The 25,801-nt window shown below is 37.7% G+C and overlaps 2 protein-coding genes across 5 annotated transcripts; both read right to left on the bottom strand.

The window, feature by feature from the left end:
- Positions 1-2,192: 2,192 nt before the first annotated feature.
- Positions 2,193-12,622, bottom strand: LOC112575386. Its single transcript, XM_025257224.1, has 15 exons — positions 12,538-12,622; positions 11,416-11,555; positions 10,985-11,119; positions 10,125-10,325; positions 9,318-9,449; positions 8,467-8,667; positions 8,106-8,222; positions 7,680-7,883; positions 7,342-7,447; positions 7,072-7,126; positions 5,843-6,535; positions 4,688-4,842; positions 3,898-4,383; positions 3,082-3,434; positions 2,193-2,716 (listed from the first exon to the last, which is right to left on the bottom strand). The coding sequence occupies exons 2-15, from the start codon at positions 11,537-11,539 to the stop codon at positions 2,322-2,324; spliced, it is 3,357 nt and encodes a 1,118-aa protein (XP_025113009.1). The 5' UTR covers positions 11,540-11,555; positions 12,538-12,622; the 3' UTR covers positions 2,193-2,321.
- A 1,021-nt stretch (positions 12,623-13,643) lies between these two features.
- Positions 13,644-25,708, bottom strand: LOC112575385. 4 transcript variants are annotated; one of them, XM_025257221.1, is made up of 15 exons: positions 25,283-25,708; positions 23,257-23,405; positions 22,820-22,954; positions 22,414-22,614; positions 22,033-22,164; positions 21,182-21,382; positions 20,830-20,946; positions 20,388-20,594; positions 20,048-20,153; positions 19,807-19,861; positions 18,569-19,270; positions 17,485-17,639; positions 16,677-17,168; positions 15,873-16,225; positions 13,644-15,536 (listed from the first exon to the last, which is right to left on the bottom strand). In XM_025257221.1, exons 2-15 carry the CDS (start codon positions 23,393-23,395, stop codon positions 15,130-15,132), a joined length of 3,402 nt encoding a protein of 1,133 aa, XP_025113006.1. In that variant the 5' UTR covers positions 23,396-23,405; positions 25,283-25,708; the 3' UTR covers positions 13,644-15,129. The 4 variants fall into 4 exon arrangements, with proteins under 4 accessions (XP_025113006.1, XP_025113008.1, XP_025113005.1 ...); XM_025257223.1 differs by lacking the exon at positions 25,283-25,708 and adding an exon at positions 24,382-24,786; XM_025257220.1 differs by lacking the exon at positions 25,283-25,708 and adding an exon at positions 23,984-24,374.
- Positions 25,709-25,801: the final 93 nt, after the last annotated feature.

Here is a 25,801-nt window from a genome sequence, read left to right as displayed (position 1 = left end):
GTGTATGAGACAGAGAGAGGAAATGTTGATTGTGCATCATGGGGATGGAGTAATAGCAAACATCTTTACACAATAAACATAGGGTGAAAAGACACATTTTTTACTTCGAAAGATACACAACTTTTCTTGGTGTTGTAGTTTTTCTATTTATTTGAAGAACATGATTTGGAAATGAAAGTGATGTTTATTACTTAGAACAAAAATTTTAAAAATGGTTAATACAGTGGTTAATGAACTATGGCAAAGTTACGGATGTAAGGTTGTATGACAGGCTAATTGTCTTGATCAGATATGTAGTACATGATCCGTAATTCTCTTCATTTCTGCGATTACACAAAACCTGACATTCATAATAAACGTTTTATTATATCTTAGTTGGAAAATTTGTACCATAGCATAATCACTTACAATTAAACATGGTCTGTAATTACTTCATACGAACTTTGGTTATAAAACAACACACTGCTTGTAACAATCCCTATCACAGTAAAAAAATAGCAAATGGAGGTCTTAGTGATGTGTTGATTACAAAATTCTTTATGATTCTTAGAAAAAAACATTGGCTTTAAGTTGTGTAATGCTATGAAATCTGTTTCTATGAAATCCTTATCCAGATAACCTGGGAAGTGCAACTGGTTACACAGCGCACTCTGTTTATGTAGTCTGAAGGTTTTATGGGTTTCTTCTTCGCTTCCAAGAAAACCACAACTTTTCTTTTTATGCCATAAACGTATTTCCCGTTTGCTATAAGTACACATGGGTCCTTTAAAATACTATCTGTCTGGGGATCTTTTATTAACCTTGTCTTGAAACCAGAACAGTTCGAAGAAGGTCGCATTCTCCTTCACCTCACATTCAGTCAACACCATCATGTCCTTGTCATCAAAGCGAAGCTCAGATGGAGGTGAAGCAGTTTCGATGCTTGTAGAAGTAGATTCTGAGGTGAAAGTTGCTTTTTCTTTGCTCACGAAAACAAGAAAGCAAACTATTAGTGCTGGCTACAGTGTCAGAAAGTCATGATGTGCATGTGGTCTCCTTGTACCAGACCAGTCTCGCGGCTTCCAACATGCTCTGCGAGATCCTCAGCAGGAAGACAGATAGTAGTCACAAGCAAGGAGGTCTATTTTTTGACTCAATTTTTTGAATTTATGTTGGTTTTTCTGCTCATCTGTAAAGCTTCTTTCTTTCTTTTTTGTTGTTTAAGCTGCTAGATAATCTCTCAGGACTCTTGGACCGAATGGGAAGAAACCCACTTTACAAGAAAGATGCGTTTGTTCAGAGTAAGTTTTCTTTAAAATCATATGCAGTGAACAGCCTATTCACAGAGTTTAAAACAAACATCACCAGTGCTAAGCTAGCATTTAATTAGCTAGCTCGGTCCTGGCTAGCATCTACCGACACTCCCATCACTTACCTCGATCTCGCTGGGCTCTGTGGCCATCTGTCAGCAACCTTCTTTACTCCCAGGTTAGCCAGTGGGCTGTACTACACCTGTAACAGAGAACAGATAATACCACCCTGCATTGATGCCTCCCCCTACTGCCGGTGTTTGAATTCCACTCTGCTCCCTTGACGACGGACATAACTGCCATCGCCTCTGACGTAGCATCTACCCGGCCGGTCGGTTTTTTACCTGGGTAGCTGTGTCCTCTGCACGGTTGTCTAATGTGCGGCTATTCTACTTCTGTAGCTCTGCACGAACATCACCTTACCCAGGTACAGCTCAACCACGCGATAAACACACTTTAAACAGAAACTTGTAGACCAACATTGTAAACTGGACATCTCTTAAAATAGTCTTGCAAGTATGTATAAATTTACAATCCGAAAGTCTACATTGTTAAATTTTATTTACGTACAAAAGAGAGGTTTAGTTTTCATACAGATAAATGTTTTGAAATTGTATGTTATTTACAGCTTAAAGTCGTTAGAAAAGTGCACTCTGGGAAAAAGATATGCAAAGATTGCCATTAGTGTTGCAATTGCCGTTGTCTCGGGCTGATTAGTCTTGAGACATACACCTACTGTAATCACATGTCCACCACTCATTTCTCATTTGCCCTTACTCCTGATGGCCACGGGGAACCGGATGCGTCAACGATAGTGAGGCTTAACTCCTCCTCAGGTTAATGCAAACGTGGACTGTGTGCAACTAATTGTTATCTATGCTCTTTATATATACTACAAGAAGCTTACTTTTCTAACAGTTTTTATTACAGTGACACATAGCAAAGAGTGGTCTACGTGACATTGATTACAATATCCTTCAGCTTCTTAACAAAACATTGAGTTCAAGTTGTGTGATGCTATAAAATCTGCCTCTATGATATCTTTACCCATATCAGCTGGGAAGTGCAGCTAGTTACACACCGCACCCTGTTCAAGTAGTCTGAAGGTTTTACAGGTTTCTTCGACTTTGATTTATCGATCTTTGCTTCCAAGAAAACCACAACTTTTCTTTTGATGCCATGAACGTATTTCCCGTTTGCTATGAGTACACTTTGACTTGCGTCCTTTAAAATACTATCTGTCTGTGGATCTTTTATTAACTTTGTCTTAAAACCAGAATTTCTCAACAGCTCGAAGAAGGTCGCATTCTCCTTCACATCAGATTCAGTCAACACCATCATGTCCTTGTCATGAAGGCGAAGCTCAGACGCAGGTGAACCAGGTGCGATGCTTGTGAAAGTAGATTCTGAGGTCAATGTCGCTTTTCCTGTAATCACGAGAACAAGAAAGCAAACTATTAGTGCTGGCTAATCATCAATGAAGCTATGAAAGACATTTAATTATCTATCTAGACAATTTGTACATTAATCGAGAAAACTAAATAATTCAGCTCCGCATTTTATGGATCAGTTTTTCCAGGGGAAGGTGCAATTCAAAACGAACCACGTATATTAGTTTTTAAAGATTTTGAGACTACAACTTAATAAACATCTGATAGGTTAATAAACATCTGACAGTTATAATGTGCCATTATATCTCTAAAAGAGGGTAGAAACTCAGCTGGTACTTCACGAATTTTTAAAGCGATCTCCTGGTAGTAAAAAGGTGCTGAAAAAAAACCATGTTGCATACCTGTAAACAAAGTTTGAAGGTAGCGAATCACTTCTTTGGCGCAGGCTTGACAGTCTTGTGGATCTCCTTCAGAGTGCTCTTCCCTACCATGGTACATGTACTTGACTGGTGGTCCCTCTGTTGGTGTCCGTGTATGCGACTCAGGAATCCACTTTGCTAAGTTGCATCCTTCAGCAGCCTCTAACAGCTGTTTCTCTTTCAAGATTGCTGGCGGGCAACTTATAGGGGAAGCCAGAATTTTCACTTTCCAGTTCCTTGGACTATTTTCTGTTAAACAGCTGGCGTACCACAAATTAATATCTGGGACGTTTTCTTGAAGCTCATCGCAGAAGTCGACGAACAGTGTATATTCTCTGCAACAAAAGATTAAACAAGTCTAGGACCAGTGATTTAGAAAATTTCTTTTAAATGTTCTAAAGCAAAAACATGATATCCCTGTAATTCCCAGAATATAAGTCTATTAAAAAAATAATTGTGCTCGGGATATTGGATGCTCATTGACTTTTTTTCTATAGTTGTCAAGCTTTAAACTAAAATCTACTACATATACGTCAATGAAACTAAAACGAAGTCAACAATGCTTAACATCAACAAATGGCATGTTTTGCTAAGTGTAAATGGCTGGGGAGTTATTACACATACAAGCAAAGTTTTTAAAAATTCATCTCTAAAAAGGGAAAGGTCTGGAAAACTCATAACATAAACACTACAAGATGCGAATTGCTAGGCCGATATGTGTGCACACTTACAAAGTATATCACACAGACTTCTGCTCTAATGCCACTGATATCTACAAACACGCACAGAGAATCCTACCCATCGTTATCCACTTCATCACAGAGAATGAAGAGTTTTTCTTTCTGTGGCAACTTGTCTTTCAGTGCTCTAACAATGTCCTTGACGCTACTTCGTTTCGGGTCAAAGGCCATTGGGACGACACGAGGTACTTGAGGACTTCCTTGATTGTGACTTCTTTCTGTCTTCCTGCTGAGGATTTCGCAGAGCATGAAAGAAGCCGCGAGACTGGTCTGGTACAAGGAGACCACATGAACATCATGACCTTCTGACATCCATCGTCTTCCGATCAGCTCAAGTGTTCTTGTCTTCCCTGTGCCTGGAGGACCACAGAGACAAACACGGGGTGGAGCTTGTTTCAGCACACGCAAGTGGTGCTCATGAAGAATTGTGGTTTCGAAGAGCTTCCCTGTCAGACACACAGCGTGTTCAGGTGTAACGGGCAGAATGTCACATGATATAGTGTCGGGCACAGGAAGTGGAGACTGTGAGGCTGGACCACAAAACCTGCAACAACCAAAGTGCAGAGAAACTCATGGAGATTTTTGGCAACAGTGTTTTTCTCTAAGGCATATTTGGTTGCCTCTTTTCTTAGATAAGTTACTTTGATAGTGATCTCTTTTTGATAATTTTCAAATATTTTCTCATACCAGTTATCTAAAAATCAATGTGTATCAGTGAATTTGCTTAATTTTTTCTCTCCAAAATTTCGAAAAAACGAGTGTTCTTAAACTTTAAGTAAGACAGCAAAAACTTAACATGTAAGATTGAGACACTGGTCTAAAGGGAAACAACAAGCATGTTGTGTTACCTGGAAATTATTGTAAGATACTGTTCATCATTTATAATGGGATCACCGTTAAAAACACTTTTTAACCATAATTTCAGACTCGTGTTGCCACTTTTGAGGCTTTCAGCACACAGGCAGCTGTCCTGAATACTGACATTTTGGAAAGTGTTTTCTGTCTGGAAAGATAAATAAAAATAAGAGTATAATGATTAAAGCGCTACAGAGAAATAAAAAACAAAAAAGAATACAATGATTTCAACACTACAAGAATACAAGAATAAAAATTATGAGATCATGCGACAGGTAGATCTTAACACCGAGTAAGGTGTAGTAAACTTACTTCGATGACATACAGTTGTACAGAACGATCACAGTACACATAATGTGCATGAAAGATTATTACATCCTTAACTCTTTAATAATAATAATAATAATAATAATAATAATAATAATAATAATAATAATAATAATAATAATACAGGGTACAGTGCACACACAGCACGAACCACAAACCTTAGCCTAAATATTAAGCATATCATATAAGAAGGATAAAACATTCACAGCAAACGCTGTTGTAAGCAGACATTTAGCAGACGGCACCAGTCACGCTTGAAGAACGAATGAGTCATGGCGTTTCACAAAAAGTTCACTGATCAGCAAAGGTCAAAAGGAACTGGAGCCTGTGAAACTGCACCGAACGTAAAGTCTGTGTGTGGAAATTGAAGCAAAGCTGATAATACAAACAGGCACCACATTCCAGACACATGCACGATGGCAAGCTCGTAAACAAAACAACAACAACAACAACAACAACAACAACAACAACAACAACAACAACAACAACAACAACAACAACAACAAACAAACAAACCAATCAAATAAACAAAAGAAAAAAAACAAACAAACGAACACAATAGAGTCAAATGTAATTCAAAAATACGCCACTTAACACGAAAACACCTGCTGCCTTTCTGTCGCCTTTGTGTTGGATAAAGAGAAGAAGAAAATGAGTGTCAATTTGTTTACGCACATGCGGTGAGGATGTTCTTTTGTGAGAATGAATATGCGCTGTATAAATCATCATCATCATCATCATCATCATCATCATCATCATCATTTTATTATTAATATTATTAACCGAATAAATAAAGATTTAATCAGTAAAATCTTGGTCACCTTTCTGCGGAACATTGGTAGTGTTACATTCATTTTCCCAGTACTGTCCACCAGTCCCTCCAGACTGTGTTTCTCCAGCTCGCCTCTAAGAACTTCTTTTGAAACGTTGGGTTGCATCAGTGTTTTGTGTACAGCGAGGTTCCACTGCTGATCAGACAGAAGATGTTGCAGCATGTGCTCTGCGTCTAGCAACTGGTTGACACCTTTCTTGACCTCATCCACTAACTTGGTGTCATCTTGACCATCTCCAGTCCGAACAGTGCAAGTCTTGACCACCACCACGAGTAGCCCGCACTGGCGGTGGACAATGAGCAGGTCAAAGTCACCGTAGTTCTGGTCTTGTTGCCTGAGTTTAGCTGGCATTGGAAGTTGGTGACCAGAAAAGTTATCTCCTAAAGTAGACAGGTAGCTGTTATAGTCAAACTGTGAGATGACAAACATGACCTCCTTCTCACTGTCCACCATCTGGTGAATATTCTGAAGGATCTCTTGCATGGCCTTGTCGTGCTTCATGTCCTCTTCATTGCATTGCTGTGTAATGAATATTTGCTCACCGGCAAATTCTTCTATTCGGTATGTGTTTTTATTTATATAAAGAGATGGTACGAAAAAGAAACTTGTTTCCATGTCTTGATACAGTTTGTTGGTAGACTCTTTCAAAAACGTAATGGCGTTCTGTGTAACCTCCTCTTTCTGCAACAGCAAAAACAAAACACATTAGTTTTATCAAGGGAAAGACTACAAAATGAAAAGTTCAGATTTCACGAAATTTACTTTATGAGCAAATCTAAGCAGAAAATCAACTAGTTAGAAATAAATCTTTCAAAAATGTTATGTGGGAGCCAGCTTCATTGGAAAAAAAATCAATCGCAAATGTTCATTTTTGTTTAAAACAAACTGTATAATTTTATATGTCTTATCTTTCAGGATACATGCTTAACAAAGTCAATTTGTTAGTGAAAGCTTCTAATCTGTTAGAAATAGATGAAAGCACCGCGTAGGCATTTTATTCAAGTAAACAAGTTTTCCAGATTGACACAGCATACGGCTAAAGTATGCTTTTCGTTTAAATGGTGAAGGACTATACGCAACAGACAAAGTCCCTGCCCTTTTATTTTCTTGTAATTTATCATCAAATTTTTAATGGTTTGGAATAATTGGTCTTTTAAATATAAATGATGCTTCGTATATAGTACCTTTTATTCTACTTTAAACACTATTTGTTTTACCTTGTTTAGCAATGATAGTTCTTCTTCTTTAGAGACTGTCTTCTGACTTGGTTGTCTGCATAAAAAATATCTTAATTCCATTTTTTTAACCTTACCAACCATCCAGAAAATTATAAACACAAGGACGTCCTGAGAAAGGAAAATAACTAAGATGCTACAAAGACATGCATACAAAACACACACACACACACACAGGCATACAAATACACACAGACATGTACACTCATGCAAACAAATACACTCACACACACACTGAACATTTCTGCTTACCGACGTTTATGTAAAACCATGAACACAGTGATGATAATCGCGATGACAGCCACTGCCGCTATAACACCTCCTACAATTGCACCTACATCAAGGGAAGTAACCGACTCTGAAAACAAAATAATTAACCACACTCAACAAAAAAATTATTTATTATAGTTATTGTTGTAAAGAATAATTTATTCTCATACACCTTTGAAAAATATCCACTATCAAACATGATTATATTTTTAAGGAAAAAATCCTATGAAACAAATCCAACTAAATAAATTGTTTGCTGTTAGATGTGTATATTGGTAGAGCGCTGTTAAGTAAGACATGGTATGTCTGTCGACTCTTACCTGAGGTCACGAGAAAGTCACATGACTGAAAGCTACTGGGATCAAAGCCTTGCAGGTGACAGGTGTACGTTCCATTCTGTGTGGGTGAGGATCGAGGTACTCTGACGACGAGGCGATTGGTGACGATGTTGTCAAACTCGAATCCCGGAGCTGTGCTACAGACTAACTTTCCGTCTGGCCAGGTACAAGTCAGGATGTCCTCGTCTAGAAATTGTCAAAACGATGTTGTCTGAGATGGTTCGATGATAGTGTGCGTTCACGTTTGTTATTGTTGAGTTTGCAACATTTGTTAGAAAGCTATTTTAACATTAGAGCACACGCTTCTTTGGAGGTATGGTGTATGCGATGAGTTTACTCTTCTATATTGCTGACTTTTCCTTGTTGATTTTTTCTTACTAACAGATGTATTAGTTCAATATCAGTTACCTTGGCCTTGAAGAACCACCTTAAAGTCCTGTCGAGTCTTATTAACATCAACACTAAAGTTGCATCGTAGTTCTGTAGGCTGCTCCTCCTTGACATGTTGAACTAAACACGATGTTACTGTACAGTAAGAAGAATACGTTAGCTGTACCTAAAGTTTTTGACATATTTACTTTTAATAAGACTTTGTAAATAATACTTATTGATACATAACAATTTATCGAAAAAGCATTTCATAAGCGTCGATAATCAAATACAGAGGTAAAGAAGTTTGTACCTTATTGTAACAATTATACATTGCAATATGTTTTACGAAAATTCAATAATATCCATGTTATCATTTCTGCTCCTACCAACTTGTTACCTTTGTGAAGTGTGAAGGAGCAGGTGTTATATAAGAAAGGCTCCTTGCTTGTACTTTGACAGCTGTATGTTCCTTCATGAGTCTTGAAGGCGCTGGGTATGGTCAAGGTGAGATGACTAGACACACTCCCGTCAAACTGAAAACCTGGGGCAACGTTGCAGCTCGGGTTGTCTTCCTCCCAGGTACAACTTAACACAACAGCTGTGTATAGTGCCAGAGAAATAAATGTTAGCTAAATGTTATGTAAAATTCCCTAAAGATCACACCTCGTCCTTCCCACCACAAATAGTAAGTATTCTTCACATCACTGAGAAAGTCTCATTGACTGTAAAATAGTGTTTGTGCTTATTTCTGGTCTGGTGATGAAATCCTACCCCCCCCCAATACTAATTAAAACCTGAATCACCTCGTTGTATTGTTGTTAATGAGCTGCATGTGTTAGTGTAAAACACACCATTTTTCTTGTAGGTTTATCTCATGTCCAAAAAACAAAAGGTTTCACTTAACATGTACAAAGGAACAGCAGTTTAATACAAACAAAAAAATCATAAACGATAAAAATAATAAAACAAAAATATAAATAAATATAAATAAAAAAAATAAACAAAAATATAAACAAAACAAATAAACATAAACAAAAACTTTAAATAAATAAAATTTATAACATTTATAATTAAATGATATTCTAACAATCTTTGTAATGCAAGATCTTAGGATGTTAAAATATTTAAGTATGACTTGTCAGCCGTGTTGATCAATCATTCTGCAAGGTCAATATTATAAACATAGAAAAGAGGATAAAATTGACTTTTTGTTAAAACTTTCCTGAAAATATCAACCACTTCTACTACCTCTGACACCCTGGCTCAAGTGATAGACAGCAAAGTCTTGTCGGGTTTTGCTGAGGTCCACGGGGAAGTAACAGGACAAAGATGTTTCTGATTCTTGTTTGACGGACGGGATGTCACAAACAGATCCACTCACTGAAACAAGCTCAGTTGTTTACCTTTTCAAGTTGTACAATCCGGTATTGTGCAACAGTTTTCTATGGAAAAACATTTACTAATAGCAAGCAAGGAATATTTTTTCTGTCATTAACAGATGCGACTGCACATCAAATATTTTTTTTCATCAGTAAGATTTTTCATACAAAATATTGCTAACACATATAACAAATTATATGAAAAAAATGCGAGAAATTATTATTACAAAATTAAAGCAAATAAAACCTAAAATATAACAAAGCAAAACAAAGCATATTTTGAAACGATCAAATAAATAGAGAGCAATGATAAAAATTACAAAGATCAAATTAAAAAATATTTTTTGCTAAGACGCACTAGACTGGTTGGCAGATCTCTTAAATTTTCAGTGATTAGAAGCTGAGTGGATAATGGGAAAGATAAAAATTGTTTATGCATCAAAATATTTTTTAAAAATTGTCATTGTTCTTTTCTTTATACAGTGTTCTTGATTATCAATACTCGTAAATACGGCTTCTATAAATTGAGGATTTTTTTTACCATTTATTATCGTGTTATTTCTATATCTCAGCAAACAGAACATCCGGGTCACAGGACCTGGATGCCAAAAGTCTCTCCTAGCAGCATGGAGATCATAGAGTCTCACTAACTGTACATTGAGGTAAGAAAGTTTACCTGTCAGGACATCGAGATGGCAGAATTCAATGGATTCCCGTCCATAGCCAACAAGTTGACACGTGTACGAGCCCATCTGGGATATTGAAACTCGTGGAATCGTCAGAGACAGTCTATCGGATATCTTTTTGTCATATTGGTACCCAGGTTTGACATTACAGCCGAGTCTTCCATAAAGCCACCAGCAATCCAGCACAGCATCTTTACAGAAAGACATGTTTTAATGGCAGGAAGACATGTAGGTAAACCTTACGTTGTATTCTTACATTTCTTGAGCCCACAGTCTGTTATATATTGGTTGATAATGCTAAAAGCAGCTGGCAATGTTATTTGTTTCTTGAGGGTGTGTCATGTATAGGTAATTTCACTATACTTTCATATTATAATCTTATGAGTAAACATGAATACATTTTCTTCTCATTTTCATATAGAGTAATGAATCTCCTTTTTATTATAACACAGTTACATAAAGAATGTAGAGAACAGAAATTATTTTGTCGTATTATAACTGTAGAGAAAGTGTAACTGAATCGACCTTTAATATTATATCATAGAAGGGCCATGTAATATCGCATGTATAATGTCGTAAAGAATTCTTTCTTTTCTAGGACAGTGTGCATAGTAGGAGATGATATGAAAAAATGAGTAACTCTTGGATGCATATCGAGATATTATTTTGTACATTAAAGTACTTTGACATGCTTTTATCATTAGAGTTAGACAGAGCCGACAAGAGGCAGATATTGTTGTCTTTGTTTATAACGAAAAAAAAACCCGCGCTAAAGATAGATCAGAAGATATCTATCACAAACATACATTCGGAGATAAGACGAACAAAGCAGGTCATAAAGCAAACACACCTGGACTTCCCTTTTCTTTGTAGTGATGAACTGTAAAATCTTTCTTCGTGTAGCTAACATCTTCTGGGAAAAGACATGTCAGAGATGTGTTTGCCAAGGGCTGGACCCAGGGAATGTTGCAAGTAGTTGTAATACCTGCACGATGGAAATCAAAGAAATGTGATCCTTATGCTTGATGTAGGTGAGGCAGGTTCAGTATATATTTGTTCTTCGATTATATTGCTTATTCTTTTAAATCTTTCTATGAAATCATTCACCAATGTTGATCGTCTAAGCACTGGGTGATACGAACCAGAAGAAATTTCATGGAGACTGTTATACATCAAAAATTATATTGGTTTTGTAATTAAAACAGCAATAACTATTAACACACAAAGATTTTACCAGAAAATACAAAAGATATGTCAATATATATTGTAAGAATTAATCACCTTTAGCTGACACTCTTGCATATGAAGATATAACAAGAGTGAAGACAAGAGTACACACAATAAGGCGAAACTGAAACGATGTCCCAGAGGGAAGACAACCTCGTGGAAAAAAATCTTTGTTCATTATACTGGATGTCAACCTGCAGCAATGTTTGATTAAAGATTGTTTCAGAATGGCAGCAAGCAGATTGAGCATATCGAGTAATAAAACGCTTGTTTTATTATAAAGATAGCAGCCAAGAAGTCACGTGACAGTGCAAGGGTTGAATTTGAGTGTCATGCTGTAAACATTTTTACCTGCTTATCAGGAATATCACGAAGACATACTTCTTCTAAGCTCTCTGCTCTGTTGTTACTGAAAGCTGTTGAATTATTCAGAGCATGTTGAAAAATGTTGACACTAAAGTTCTGATGGCTAATCGGTTAAAACATCAAAAAAAGAAAAAACTTTCAGTTTGCTATGGCATCACGCCCCTGTTAGTCAACTTGCCTTACGTTCTATATAGGTAAACATACAGTAGGTGTGTGTAAATTTTTATTCATTGGGTTGTATTTTGCGCCGTATGTGTAATATAGATGTTGTGCAGTCGTATGTCGTACTACATGTAGGAATAAATAATACTGCGAGCAGTAAATGCGGTAAGATATAGTGCCTTGGGGTTATATTTCGTACGGTCAGTGTGATATAGGATGATATAAAAAATGCCGTATTATCATTAATTATACTTTGTGGTTATATCTAGAACTGAATGTATGATTAAGTACCATTTGCAATATCTGATAATGTGTATACTAATTAATAATATCATTATAATATAGAAGTCTGAAGTTAAATCAAGCACTGCACGTGCAATATATTGTAGTATGTAGTCACATGTAGTATTATGTGTTACACTAGGGAACACTGTGCACTGTAGGCCACTAGACTGGTTTGTCGCATGGCAGAAATTATCAGCTCGGCACACACAAGGTGCTGTTCAAGGGCTGCGTTTGATTTTTGGGAAATACTTGTGTGACCTCAAGGGTCACAGTCTCGGGTATAGGGGTAGATTAACCTTAATATCAGACTATAGTGATACTGAATTCACTGTGATAGAGTGTATAAGTGACAGTACCACTTACCTGAAGGCTCTGCTCCTTTGTAAAGGTGGTGTCCTGTCCTCCAGCAAATAAACAAACTTGACTTTATGACTGCTGTCTCTTTCTCTCTTTCTCTCTGTTATGTAAATTATCTGTATACTTGTGGGTAGTGTCCCTTTGTTGGTGTGTGAATACATCTGAACGTTGCGTTGTTCGTGTGTGTGTGTGTGTAAATGACCTCATTGACCTTATTGGATATTCTACTCATTTAAAGAGAAATGAATTTTTCTGCTTAGCTGTATTAAAGAGTGTAAAATTGCTTTTAAAACATAATTACCGTATTTGACGACTCTGACACACAGTTTACTTTTTTGTTCTTGTTTGTTTGGTTTTTTTTTTTCCTTTGTTTGGTTGGTCCAATAGGGTTTTCAATTTTTTGAATTTATATTGGTTTTTCTGCTCATCTGTAAAGCTTTTTTCTTTTTTGTTGTTTAAGCTGCTAGATAATCTCTCAGGACTCTTGGACCGAATGGGAAGAAACCCGCTTTACAAGAAAGCTGCGTTTGTTCAGAGTAAGTTTCCTTTAAAATCATATGCAGTGAACAGCCTTTTAACAGAGTTTAAAACAAACAGCTCCAGTGCTAAGCTAGCATTTAATTAGCTAGCTCGGTCCTCGCTAGCATCTACCGACACTCACATCACTTACCTCGATCTCGCTGGGCTCTGTGGCCATCTGTCAGCAACCTTCTTTACTCCCAGGTTTGCCAGCGGGCTGTACTACACCTGTAATAAAGAACAGGTAACGCAACCTGCGTTGATGCCTCCCCCACTGCCAGTGTTTGAATTCCGCCCTGCTCCCTTGACGACAGACATAACTGCCATCGCCTTTGATGTAGCATCTACCCGGCCGGTCGTTTTTTTAGCTGGGTAGCTGTGTCATCAGCACGGTTGTCTCATGTGCGGCTATTCTACTTCTGTAGGAACATCACCTTACCCAGGTGCAGCTCAACCGAGCGATAAACACACTTTAAACAGAAACTTGTAGACCAACATTGTAAACTGGAGATCTCTTAAAATAGACTTGCAAATATGTATAAATTTACAATCCGAAAGTCTACATTGTTAAATTTTATTTACGTGCAAAAGAGAGGGTTAGTTTTCATACAGATAGATGTTTTGAAATTGTGTGTTATTTACAGCTTAAAGTCGTTAGAAAAGTGCACCCTGGGAAAAAGATATGCAAAGATTGCCATTAGTTTTGCAATTGCCGTTGTCTCGGGCTGATTAGTCTTGAGACATACACCTACTGTAATCACACGTCCACCACTCATTTCTCATTTGCCCTTACTCCTGCTGGCCACGGGGAACCGGGTGCGTCAATGATAGTGAGGCTTAACTCCTCCTACCCGCAACATAAACTACAAGGCACCTCCACGTACAATCATAACACGTTGATCACTCAGGTTTCACTACGCGGCTCACCAGCCCTCACCCCTGCTTCTCTCAAGACTCAGCCCCGTATAATAAAAACGATTTATTTACCATTAAAATACAGAATACAATAAAAACGACTCGTCTTACGGGTGTCGTTGCACTATCCATGCAAAGCATACTTTCATTATTGCAGTGTTGTTAATCTCGATATTACTACCATTTTGTCTCCCATGCACACTCACATCAACTTAGCTCTCAGTAATTTTAGTTGTTTTCGTAGTGTCTTTTTGAGGTGTCCATGATTGTTATTTAGTGGAGATGACTTTTCCTCAAAAGTGTTTGTTCCACTGTCCGGAGTACTTCCCGTTCGATCTGTCAACCACGTGAGAGAGCGACGACAGCTCTCCGGGCGACACAGAGTCGAGCCTGTCCCAGTCCAGAGGCATACATGGTGTGTCTTTAACGACTGATATGCCACGTACAGCATCAGAAAAAAACACCACTTTGACATACAAAGTTCTCCGATCTTTTGCAGCTCCGGCGAATCCAGGAGAGGTTCTTCTTCATGAACCACAACTTCTGGCGGCCTAGGCGTCGAACGTCTACCTCTGACAGGTAGTGCAAGTCCTCTCACAGGTAGTGCAAGTCCTACTCACGTAGCCCTTTGCTTTCCACGGTGACCCCAGGCAGTCCTAACAGTTCCTCGTCACTGACTCGCCCCTTGCTCAAGGTTCTCTAACCCAAGTGTTCTTGTTTCCAAGTCTTGCCCTCTTGGTCTCAAGGTACAGGTGAAGTCGAGATGCTGAAGTCGCTTACTTGATGACTGGTTGCTCCCTACACTCTGATGTGGTGCCGAAAAGTGACTTTCGATATTCTTGCTTTCCTGTTTCTCTTGTTACTCACTATGCGATCATCAAGTAGCCGACACCCACAGAAGAAATACCCCTCTACTGACCCTCCACTGATTTTTTTAATTTTACAATTACTTAAGATTTATGCAAACATCGACTGTGTGCAATTAATTGTTATGTATGTTATGTATTATCTTTATAAAACTACAATAAGCTTACTTTTCTAACCATTTCTATTACAGTGACACATAACAAAGAGTGGTCTATGTGACGCTGATTACAATATCCTTCAGCCTTCTTAGTTGGCAAAACATTGAGTTCAAGTTGTGTAATGGTATAAAATCTGCTTCTATGAAATCTTTACCCAGATCAGCTGGGAAGTGCAGCTAGTTACACACCGCACCCTGTTTAAGGAGTCTGAAGGTTTTACAGGTTTCTTAGACTTTGATTTAGTGAGCGCTTTTTCCAAGAAAACCACAACTTTTCTTTTTATGCCATGAACGTATTTCCCATTTGCTATGAGGACACATTCACTTGTGTCTTTTAAAGCACTCTCTGTTGGTGGTTCCTTTATTAACTTTGTCTTAAAACCAAATTTTCTCAGCAGCGTGACGAAAGTCACATTCTCCTTCACATCAGATTCAGTCAACACCATCATGTCCTTGTCATCAAGGCGAAGCTCAGACACAGGTGAACCAGTTCCGATGCTTGTGGAGATTGCGATGGAAGCAGCTTCTGAGGTCAAAGGCGCTTTACCTGTGGGTATGAAAACACGAAAAAAATATAGACACTGGGTTAAAGTTAGGTAAGCTACCCTAGCCATCCAACGATCTATCAAGTTAACTTGTAAATTAATAAAACAATCAAATAAATCCAAAGAACTCAGCTTCGCCTTTGATAGCTAATTTTTCCAAGGACCTCATTACTAGATTTTGATACTTTAACGGTCACACTGCATTCTAAAATCTTTTTATAATATTTTGTAGTGTGTCATTAAAAAGTCTGAAAATGGGTAAAATAAAAGTTGATACTTAAAATATTTCTTGTGTGACCTCCTAATAGTAAAAAGGGATTGGGTAAAATGCTTGTTACCCATGAACAGAGGTTGAAGGTAACGAATCAATTCTTCTAAACAGGATTGACAGCCCTGTGGATCTCCTTCAGAGTGCTCTTCTCCACCATGGTACACGTACTTGATTGGTGGTCCCTCTGTTGGCGTCCGTGTATTAGAGTCCAGCGCCCAGTTTGGTATTTTGTAAAACTCAGTTACCCCTGACAGTTGCTTCTCTTTCAAAATTACTGGTGGACAACTTATAGGGCGAATAAGAACCTTCACCTGCCAGTTTGTTGTACTATTTTCTGTGAAACAGCTGGCATACCACAGATGAAGAGTTGGGACCTTCTTTAGAAGCTTTTCGCAGAAATAGATGAACAAGGTATTACCTCTGCAAAGAAACATTACACAAGTTCAGGATCAGTAATTTAAAAAAAAAGTTTCTTCTAATTCTCGTAATTCCCAGGATATAAATCGATTCGCAAAAAAATTAAACGTATTGCATTTCATGCTTATTGACTTTTTCTCTACAGTTAAATGATGCTTAAAATAAATTGGTCTCTTTTAATTTAAAACGCAACTTAATAAAGTTGATACGAATTCAACATTGAAATACCTACGTGTCATACCTACGTATGCTTTGCTAAATTTACACCATACTGATAGAGAATTACAAACATTACACGTTTTCCTATCTTTTACATGCAAAAAGGAGGAAAAAACCTCATAAATCATAACACAGCAAAAATACAAGATGCAGGTTGCTACGGCTGAAACACGCGAACGCTCACACATAAAGACTTATGTACACGTCACTAAAACACACACAACCAGATTCCTACCCATCATGCTCCACTTCATCACACAAAATAAAGAGTGCTCCTTTCTGTACCGGCTTGTCTTTTATTGATCTGACAATGTCTTTGACATTATCTCGTTTCAGGTCAAAGGCCATTGGGACGACACGACCCTGAGGTGCTTGTGAACCTTCTTCTCTGTGACTGCTATTTGTCTTCTTTCCGAGGACCTCACAAAGCATTGAAGAAGCCGCGAGACTGGTCTGCCACAAGGAGACAACATGCACTTCATGACCTTCAGACATCCATCGTCTTCCGATCAGCTCAAGTGTTCTTGTCTTCCCTGTGCATGGAGGACCGCACAGACCAACTAGTGGTGGAGGATCTTTCAGCACAGACAGGTGGTCCTCATGAAGAATTGTGGTTTCAAAGAGGTTCCCTGTCAGACACAAAGCGTGTTCAGGTGTAACGGGCAGAATGTCACATGATATAGTGTTGGGAACAGGAAGTGGGGATTGTGAGGCTGGACCGCAGAACCTGCAACAACACAAATGTAGAAAATAGTATTGAGAAGATTAATAAAAGTGACAGCCTTTTGCCATTGTTTCCATACAAGGCGATTTGTTTGTCCCTTGTTATATAAGCTACTTTGATAATTATCTCTCTGTGTCAATTTTCTAGTATCTTCTCACACTTGTCCTCTAAAATATGAAATGATTTAGTTGAGTTGCTTATCAAAATGTCCTAAACTGATGTTCCTAAATTTCAACTAGGACAGCCAAAAACTTAACATATAAGAGTTAGACTCTTTTCTGAAAATAAAAATAAAGACACCAGTTATATGCACAGTTACCTGGAAATTATTGTAAGATACTGTACATCATTTATCATGGGTTTGCCATTAGAAACACTCTGTAACCATATTTTTAGACCTTCGTTGTTACTTTTTAGTCTTTCAGCACACAAGCAGCAGTTCTGAATACTGGGAATTTGGACAGCGGTTTTTATCTGAAAAAAATGAAAGTGAAATGAATACACCACCACCACCACCACCACCACCACCACAACAACAACAATAATAAATAATAAGTTTTATGTTCATGAAATCTTTCTCTACCTTACATCACACGTCCGGTTATGAGACACTTGCGTTGGTCCTATTCCATCAACGAAATGTTTTGTACATATAAATGTATTTCCTATTTCGGCAGTGAATACACCATCTCTGGTCGGCAACATGCTTTTAAACAATTTCTTATGCTTCCAAGATTCAACTTTCGGCCGAGGAAACAGTATAAAATCCATCCTTTACATGTGGGCTCGATCCTCATGCCTAGAATCGCTCTTACAGGTTCCATAACAACATTGTTCGTACTATTTTTTAGTATTGCTTTCACTTCGAGAAGCCAAGGTGAAGGCCGAGGCCCGTGGAAACGACCCTATTCGCAGCCCAAATGTCAAAGATTTCATAAAAGCAGGAATACACATTCATAGAATCACTTACGACAGACGGCACTAGTCTAACCGGAACAACGAATGAGCCCCAACAGACTCAAGAGTTCACTAATCAACAAAGGACAAATGTGTCTAAAGCGCGTGGAACTGCGCTGATTGTGGAGTCTTCATGTCAACAGGGAAGCGAAGCCATCAACGCGAGAAACGTCAGACACGTCAAAAACAAACACTAGCAACAATTATAATACCGAAAAATACGATTGATAAAGCTAAAACCTCAGAGCTCAAATTAATTTGATAATGAACAACATCATCAATTATTACCTGTCATCCTTGTTTTTGATTTACCCCGCGCGCGCGTGTGTGTTTGTGTGCTTGTTTATGAGAGTGAGCATATGCTATATAAATCACACTCTGTTTAATTTATTTTTACAGTTATTGTAATCTTCATCTTTTAAAATAAACAATGTTGTCATGCAAACCATTGTCTTCTTTCTGCGTAACATTGGTAGTGCTAGATTCATTTTCCCGTTACTGTCCACCAGTCCCTCCAGACTGTGTTTCTCCAGTTCGTCTCTAAGAACCTCTTCTGAAACGTTGGGTAGCATCAGTGTCTTGTGTACAGCAAGGTTCCACTGCTGATCAGACAGAAGATGTTGCAGCATGTGCTCTGCGTCTAGCAACTGGTTGACACCTTTCTTGACCTCATCCACTAACTTGGTGTCATCTTGACCATCTCCAGACCCAACACTGCAAGTCTTGACCACCACCACGACTAACCCGTACTGGCGGTGGACAATGAGCAGGTCAAAGTCACCGTAGTTCTGGTCTTGTTGCCTGAGTTTAGCAGGCATTGGAAGTTGGTGACCAGAAATAGTGTCTTTTAGAGTAGTCAGGTAGCTGTTATAATCAAACTGTGAGATGACAAACATTGCCTCCTTCTCACTGTCCGCCACGTGGTAAAGATTTTGAAGGATGTCTTGCATGGCCTTGTCGTGCTTTATGTCATCCTCATTGGATGGCTGTGTAATGAATATTTGCTCACCGGCAAATTCTTCTATTCGGTATGCATTTTTATTTATATAAAGAGATGGTACGAAAAAGAAACTTGTTTCCATGTCTTGATACATTTTTTCGCTAGACTCTTTCAAAAACGTAATGACCTTCTGTGTAGCCTCCTGTTTCTGCAACAGCAAAAACAAAACACATTATTTTTACCAAGGGAAAGACTCCGAAATAAAAAGTTCAGATTTCATGAAATTTACTATATGAACAAATTTAAGCAGAAAATCAACTAGTTAGAAATAAATCTTTCAAAAATGTTATGCGGGAGCGAGCTTCATTGGGAAAAAAATCAATCGCAAATGTTCATTTTTGTTTAAAACAAACTGTATAAGTTTATATGTCTTATCTTTTAGGACACATGCTTAACAAAGTTAATTCGTTACTGAAAGCTTATAATCTGTTAAAAATAGATGAAAGCACCGCGTAGGCATTTCATTCAAGTAAACAAGTTTTCCAGATTGACACAGCACACGGCTAAAGTATGTTTTTCGTTTAGATGGTGAAGGACTAAACGCAACAGACAAAGTCACTGCCTTTTTATTTTCTTGTAATTTATCATCAAATTGGTAATGGTTTGAAATAATTGGTCTTTTAAGTATAAATGATGTTTCGTATATAGTACCTTTTATTCTACTGTAAACGCTGTTTTTTTTACCTTGTTTATCAATGATAGCTCTTCTTCTTTAGAGACTGTCGTCTGATGTGGTTGTCTGCATAACAAAAAATCTTAATTACATTTTTTAACCTTACCGACCATCCAGAAAATTATAAACACAAGGACGTCCTGAGAAAGGAAAATAACTAAGATGGTTCAAAGACATGCATAAAAACACACACACAGGCATACAAATACACACAGACACATACACTCACACACACTGAACATTTCCGCTTACCGACGTTTATGTAAAACAATGAACACAGTGATGATAATCGCGATGACAACCACAGCCGCTATAACACCTCCTACAATCGCACCTACATCAAGGGAAGTAACCGACTCTGAAAACAAAATAATTAACCACGCTAAAGAAAAAAAAAATTATCGTTATTGTTGTAAAATATAATTTATTCTCATACATCTTAGTAAAAAATATGAAAATATCCACAATCGAACATGATTACACTTTTAAGGAAAAAATCCCATGAAACAAATCCAACTAAATAGTTTGCTGTTAGATGTGAATATTGGTAAAGTGCTGTTAAGTAAGACATGGTATGTCTGTCGACTCTTACCTGAGGTAACGAGAAAGTCACATGACTGAAAGTCACTGGAATCAAAGCCTTGCAGGTGACAGGTGTACGTTCCATTCTGTTTGGGTGAGGATCGAGGTACTCTGACGACGACGAGACGATTGGTGACGATGTTGTCAAACTCATATCCAGGAGCTGTGCTGCAGACTAACTTTCCGTCTGGCCAGGTACAAGTCAGGATGTCCTCGTCTAGAATTTGTCAAAACGATTTTGTGTGAGATAATTCGATGATAGTGTGTGCGATGTGAGTGTGCGTGCAGACGTATGTACATTCCCGTTTGTTTGTTTTAATTTGCCAAATTTGTTATAAAACTAGCTTAAAATTAGTGCATAACTTCCGGAGAGATTGCGTATTTTAATAGTTTGCTTTGTAATATTATTAAAAATTTCTTATGAACAGATATATTAGTTCTCTATCAGTTACCTTTGCCTTGAAGTACAACCTTAAAGTTCTGTCGAGTGGCACTAACATCAACACTGAAGTTACATCTTAGCTCTGTAGGCTGCTCCTCCTTGACACTTTGTATTAAACACGATGTCACTGTACAGTAAGAACAATATGTCAGCTGTACATTAGGTTCTTGGCATAATTACTTTAAATAAGATTTAGTAAGTAATCTTTAATGATAAATAACAGCCTATTAAAACCTGAGCGTATACAATCAAATATAGGGGAAAAAAGTTTGTACCTTATTGTAACAGTTATACATTACAAGATGTTTTAAGAAAATTCAATAATATACATTTTGTCATTTCTGCTTCTACCAACTTGTTACCTTTGTGAAGTGTGAAGGAGCAGGTGTGATATGAGAAAGGCTCCTTGCTTGTACTTTGACAGCTGTATGTTCCTTCATGAGTCTTGAAGGCGCTGGGTATGATCAGGGTGAGATGACTAGACACACTCCCGTCAAACTGAAAACCTTGGGCAACGTTGCAGTTCGGGTTGTCTTCCTCCCAGGTACATCTTAACACATCAGCTGTGTATAGTACCAAAGAAACAAATGTTAGCTAAATGTTATGTAAAATTCCCTGAAGATCACACCTCGTCCTTCCCCCGAAATAGTAAGTATTCTTCACATAACTGAGAAAGTCTCATTGACTGCATTGTATAAAGTTACAGTAAATAGTGTTTGTACTTATTTCTGGTCTGGTTATGAAATCCTACCACCCAATACTAATCAAAGCACGAATCATCCTCGTTGTATTGTTATTAATGATCAGCATGTGGTGGTGTAAAACACACAATTTTTTTGTAGGTTTATCTCATGTCCAGAAAACAAAAGACTTCACTTAACAGTTGCAAAGGAAAAGCAGTTTAATACAAACAAAATCACAAGTGATAAAAATAATAAAACAAAAATATACACAAATAAAATACAAATAAAACAAAATAAACAAAAATATAAATAAAACAAATAAACATAAACAAAAACAATATATAAATAAAATTTATAAAATTTATAACTAAAATGATATCCTAACAATCTTTGTAGTGCAAGATCTTATGATTCTAAAATATTTAAGTATGACTTGTCAGCCGTGTTGATCAATCATAATAAACAAAGAAAAGAGGATAAAATTGACTTTTTGTTAAAACTTTAATGAAGATAGCAATCACTTCTACTACCTGTGACACCCTGGCTCAAGTGATAGACAGCAAAGTCTTGTCGGGTTTTGCTGAGGTCCACGGGGAAGTAACAGGACAAAGATGTTTCTGATTCTTGTTTGACGGACTGGATGTCACAAACAGATCCATCCACTGAAACAAACTCAGTTGTGTACCTTTTGAATGCGATATAATAACCTGTATAGTGCCAATGTTTTGTATGTAAAAACACACTTAATCTTTAAGTTGGTAAAAATTTGCTGATGCGACGGCACATCAATATTTTATATCTCAGCAAGCAGGACATCCAGGTCACAGGACATTGATGTCAAAGGTCTCACCCAGCAGTATCGGGATCACAGGGTCTCACTAACTGCATTGAGGTAAGAATTAAAGTTTTACCTGTCTGGACATCGAGCTTGCAGGTGTCAATGGATTCCGGTCCATAGGTAGCAAGTTGACACGTGTACAAGCCCATCTGGGATATTGAAACTCGTGGAATCGCCAGCGACAGTCTATTGGATATCTTTTTGTCATATTCGTACCCACGTTTGACATAACAGTCCACACTTCCAGAAAGCCACCAGCAATCCAGCACAGCATCTTTACAGGACAGAAGGATGAGTTTTAATGGCAGGAAAACATATAGGTAAACCTTAAATTGTATTCTAACATTTTTACAGCCCACAGTTTGTGTTATCTTCTGGTTGGTAATGTTTAACAAGTAGAAATAGAAGAAGTAGAAGATATAGATTTCACACGAGTTTAAAGATGCAATAAGGGAAAGCTCCACACATAGCAAACACACCTGGACGTTCCTTTTCTTTGTAATAATAAACTGTAAAATCTTTCTTCGTGTAGCTAACATCTTCTGGGAAAAGACATGTCAGATTTGTGTTTGCCAAGGGCTGGACAGCAGGAATCTGGCAACTAATTTTGCTACCTGCACATTAAAAATAAAAGCAAAATTATTGAGGTTCTGATGCTTAACATCAACTGATAGGCTTGGATATTTCTTCTACATTTACACTGTTAATTATTGTTTTATTTTTCTATCAATCGATAAATTCATTTACTCATGTTTATCATGTATGCTCGTGTTGATACAAATCAGCTGAAATTTCATGACGATTGCTTCACATAAGAAATTCTAATCGTTTTGTAACTAAATATAACACTCATTATTAAAAAAAGAATTCCCCAGCAAATACTTGCTTTTTATGAAAATCTATTGTAGGAATTTACCTTGTGCTGTCACTCTTGCATGTGAAGAGATGACAAGATTAAAGACAAAAACAGACAGAATGAGGCGAAAATGAAACGATGTCCCAGAGGGAAGACAGCCACGTGTACGAAAGCCACCGGTCATTGTGATGGATGTCATTTAAAGATAGCTGCAGAATGGAAATACACAGATTAAGTATATAAAATGACAAAGTATGAGATATCCTATGCAAAGAGTGTGAATCTATTAAACGTATTGTATCATTTTTGGCCCAGGTTGAGCCTGCACTTTGGGCCAGGGTTAGGACACAAAGTATTAGTTGTGAGGCTGGAGTACCAATGAAGGTGCCATTTTTTATCTACCTGTAATATTGCATTGTTTTACAGTGGGTCCTCATCTTCCAACATATGAATTACAAAGTAGCTGTAACGATTTACAACTGGTGGGGAGACATGGATTTGACAGTCCAAGGAAGAAAGAGGAGGGGATACATTCTAATGATGGTTCGCCTTACACCCGGCTTTCACCCTCCACAAACCCACTCAGCCACTTCTCATGTCCCCGACCTCTCGCACAGGTAATTGCTTTCGCACACCAGCAAGTGACAGCATTATTACACGATAAATCAAATTACTATTACTAAAGTTAAGCAGGTTAAGCATGACAAGATACATATGTATATAGCACTGCTATATACTTATATATCTTTTGAGTTACGAATACCATCTCCGACAAATAGCAACTTACTGATAAAAGTGTCCTGTGTATATACACAGCATTGCGATTTTTTTCAACGGCTTGCTGATCTCTAAAAAAAAAAAATGATACACGTACCCGGAATGTGACACCAGTCATACCCTACATACAGCTAACAATGCTACTCGAGGCTTCCTGCTTCACGGAATGTTGTGTCGACGACAGGGCGAGTCGATCGTCGTCTTACTTTACTGCTTGTCGACTAGAGGGAGTGACAAAACATTTTTTCTCCCTTTTACCAACCAGATCATAAGGGACAGCAAGTGTTGGTGTACCGTTCTGACACAATGGGTAATCCACCTTCACACCTGCTGCTTACGGCGGTAACAACATTTAGGGTTCGTTTTATCTGCCGGAGTGTAAGAAAGGAGAACCTACTACCTGTGTACCTTGCCTAGATGCTATCAACCTCTTTCATATCTCAACACACTTGACTCTGTCATGTCAGGTGTTAATCTCTCAAGTGTCGGTGTCGGACGCCATAACCTAGCCACCCGGTTGTCCCTGCGGTTTATTGTATCCACCCTGTGTACAGAGTTGTGTTGTCATTCAGTGAATGACTTTACACAGTGGGCAGTCCTTCCGTGTAATACAATAATAGTCTGAAATTATTTTAAATACTGTATATGGGATAGATGGTGTTGTGTGGGTATATCTTGAACTATGTGTGGCAATATATAACAGAATGTAATTAAATTATGTGTGGTAATATTTAGTACCAGGGGGTCATGTATAGCATCGTATGATAATATTTAGTGTGGCTTAGTCTAATCCGAATATTTGTAGTAGTGCCTATTACTTCGTAGTTATAATCATTAATATCTTACCATGTGTAATACCAGGGTCTCACATATTTAGTGAAGTAGACTAGAGACGAAGACAGGTGCGAAGCCACATCCTGGTAATATCATGAAATCCTGTTTTCTAAGTCTCAATGTATAGAAACAGTGAACATAGAAATGTATAGAAACATAGAACAAACGTGTGATTCACAGTATATAATTATTTGTCTCGCTGGCTTATCAGGTGCAACACAAGTACAACTGTACACTGTAGGCCAGGTAGAGAGCTTTGTCAGCTTGACAGCTTTTTTCAGAAATTATCAGCTCGGCAAACAGGATAAGGTGTGTGTGTGTCAGGACTGTATTTTAGTTTCTGAGAAGCACTCAGCTATGGTTGTAGTTTAACCTAGATAGCACACACTATGGGCTTACTCCTCGTATACCTGACAGTTGAGGACCTTTATTAACCGTGATAAAGTGTGTGTAGGCCAAAGCACAGATATCTTACCTGACTTGTCTGCTCCTGTGCAACAGTTATATCCTATCCTCCAGCAGTGTAGCCGGGAAATCAACTTGACCCTATTTTTTTTTCTTTTGAGTCATCTCATGTAAATTAACTGCATGCTTGTGCTCAATCTGCGTTTGCTTGTGTATGCATGTGAAAGTTTGTGTGTGTGTGAGAGAGAGAGACATTGTTAAGTTTATTTTATATTCCAAGCATTATTTCATTTAATAAAAATTGCGTTATATATATATTTACATTTGAAATGTGCGAGTTGTGGGTTTCACATTCAAACCTAATTACCGTGTTTGACTACTCTGATAATTAGTTTGATTTATTTATTTTGTGTGATTTAGATTTTTGTTGTCTTATTTTTTCTTCTTGTTTTTTTATTTGCTATCTCCAACTTTTTTTTCCTGCAGACTGTTTTTATCTCCCGACATTTTTGATCAAGTGGGAAGTAATCCATTCTATAAAAAAAAACATTTGTTACAGAGTAAATTCCCTTTAATCGCATAAGCTGTG

This window comes from Pomacea canaliculata, linkage group LG11 (genome assembly GCF_003073045.1).
Source record: "Pomacea canaliculata isolate SZHN2017 linkage group LG11, ASM307304v1, whole genome shotgun sequence".
NCBI lineage: Eukaryota > Metazoa > Mollusca > Gastropoda > Architaenioglossa > Ampullariidae > Pomacea > Pomacea canaliculata.
Note: the sequence above shows the minus strand (reverse complement) of the source record. Positions and strands in the feature narration are given on the sequence as shown.

Coding starts and splice junctions, on each gene's coding strand:
- LOC112575386 (XM_025257224.1), bottom strand. CDS start 11,539: ATGAACAAAGATTTTTTTCCACGAGGTTGTCTTCCCTCTGGGACATCG. Junction 10,326..10,984: donor CAAAGAAAAGGGAAGTCCAG/GTGTGTTTGCTT, acceptor CTTTCTGTAAAG/ATGCTGTGCTGGATTGCTGG. Junction 6,536..7,071: donor AACTATCATTGCTAAACAAG/GTAAAACAAATA, acceptor TTGCTGTTGCAG/AAAGAGGAGGTTACACAGAA.
- LOC112575385 (XM_025257221.1), bottom strand. CDS start 23,395: ATGACATCCATCACAATGACCGGTGGCTTTCGTACACGTGGCTGTCTT. Junction 21,383..22,032: donor CTTGAGCCAGGGTGTCACAG/GTAGTAGAAGTG, acceptor TACTATACACAG/CTGATGTGTTAAGATGTACC. Junction 20,947..21,181: donor CTCCTTCACACTTCACAAAG/GTAACAAGTTGG, acceptor CTTACTGTACAG/TGACATCGTGTTTAATACAA.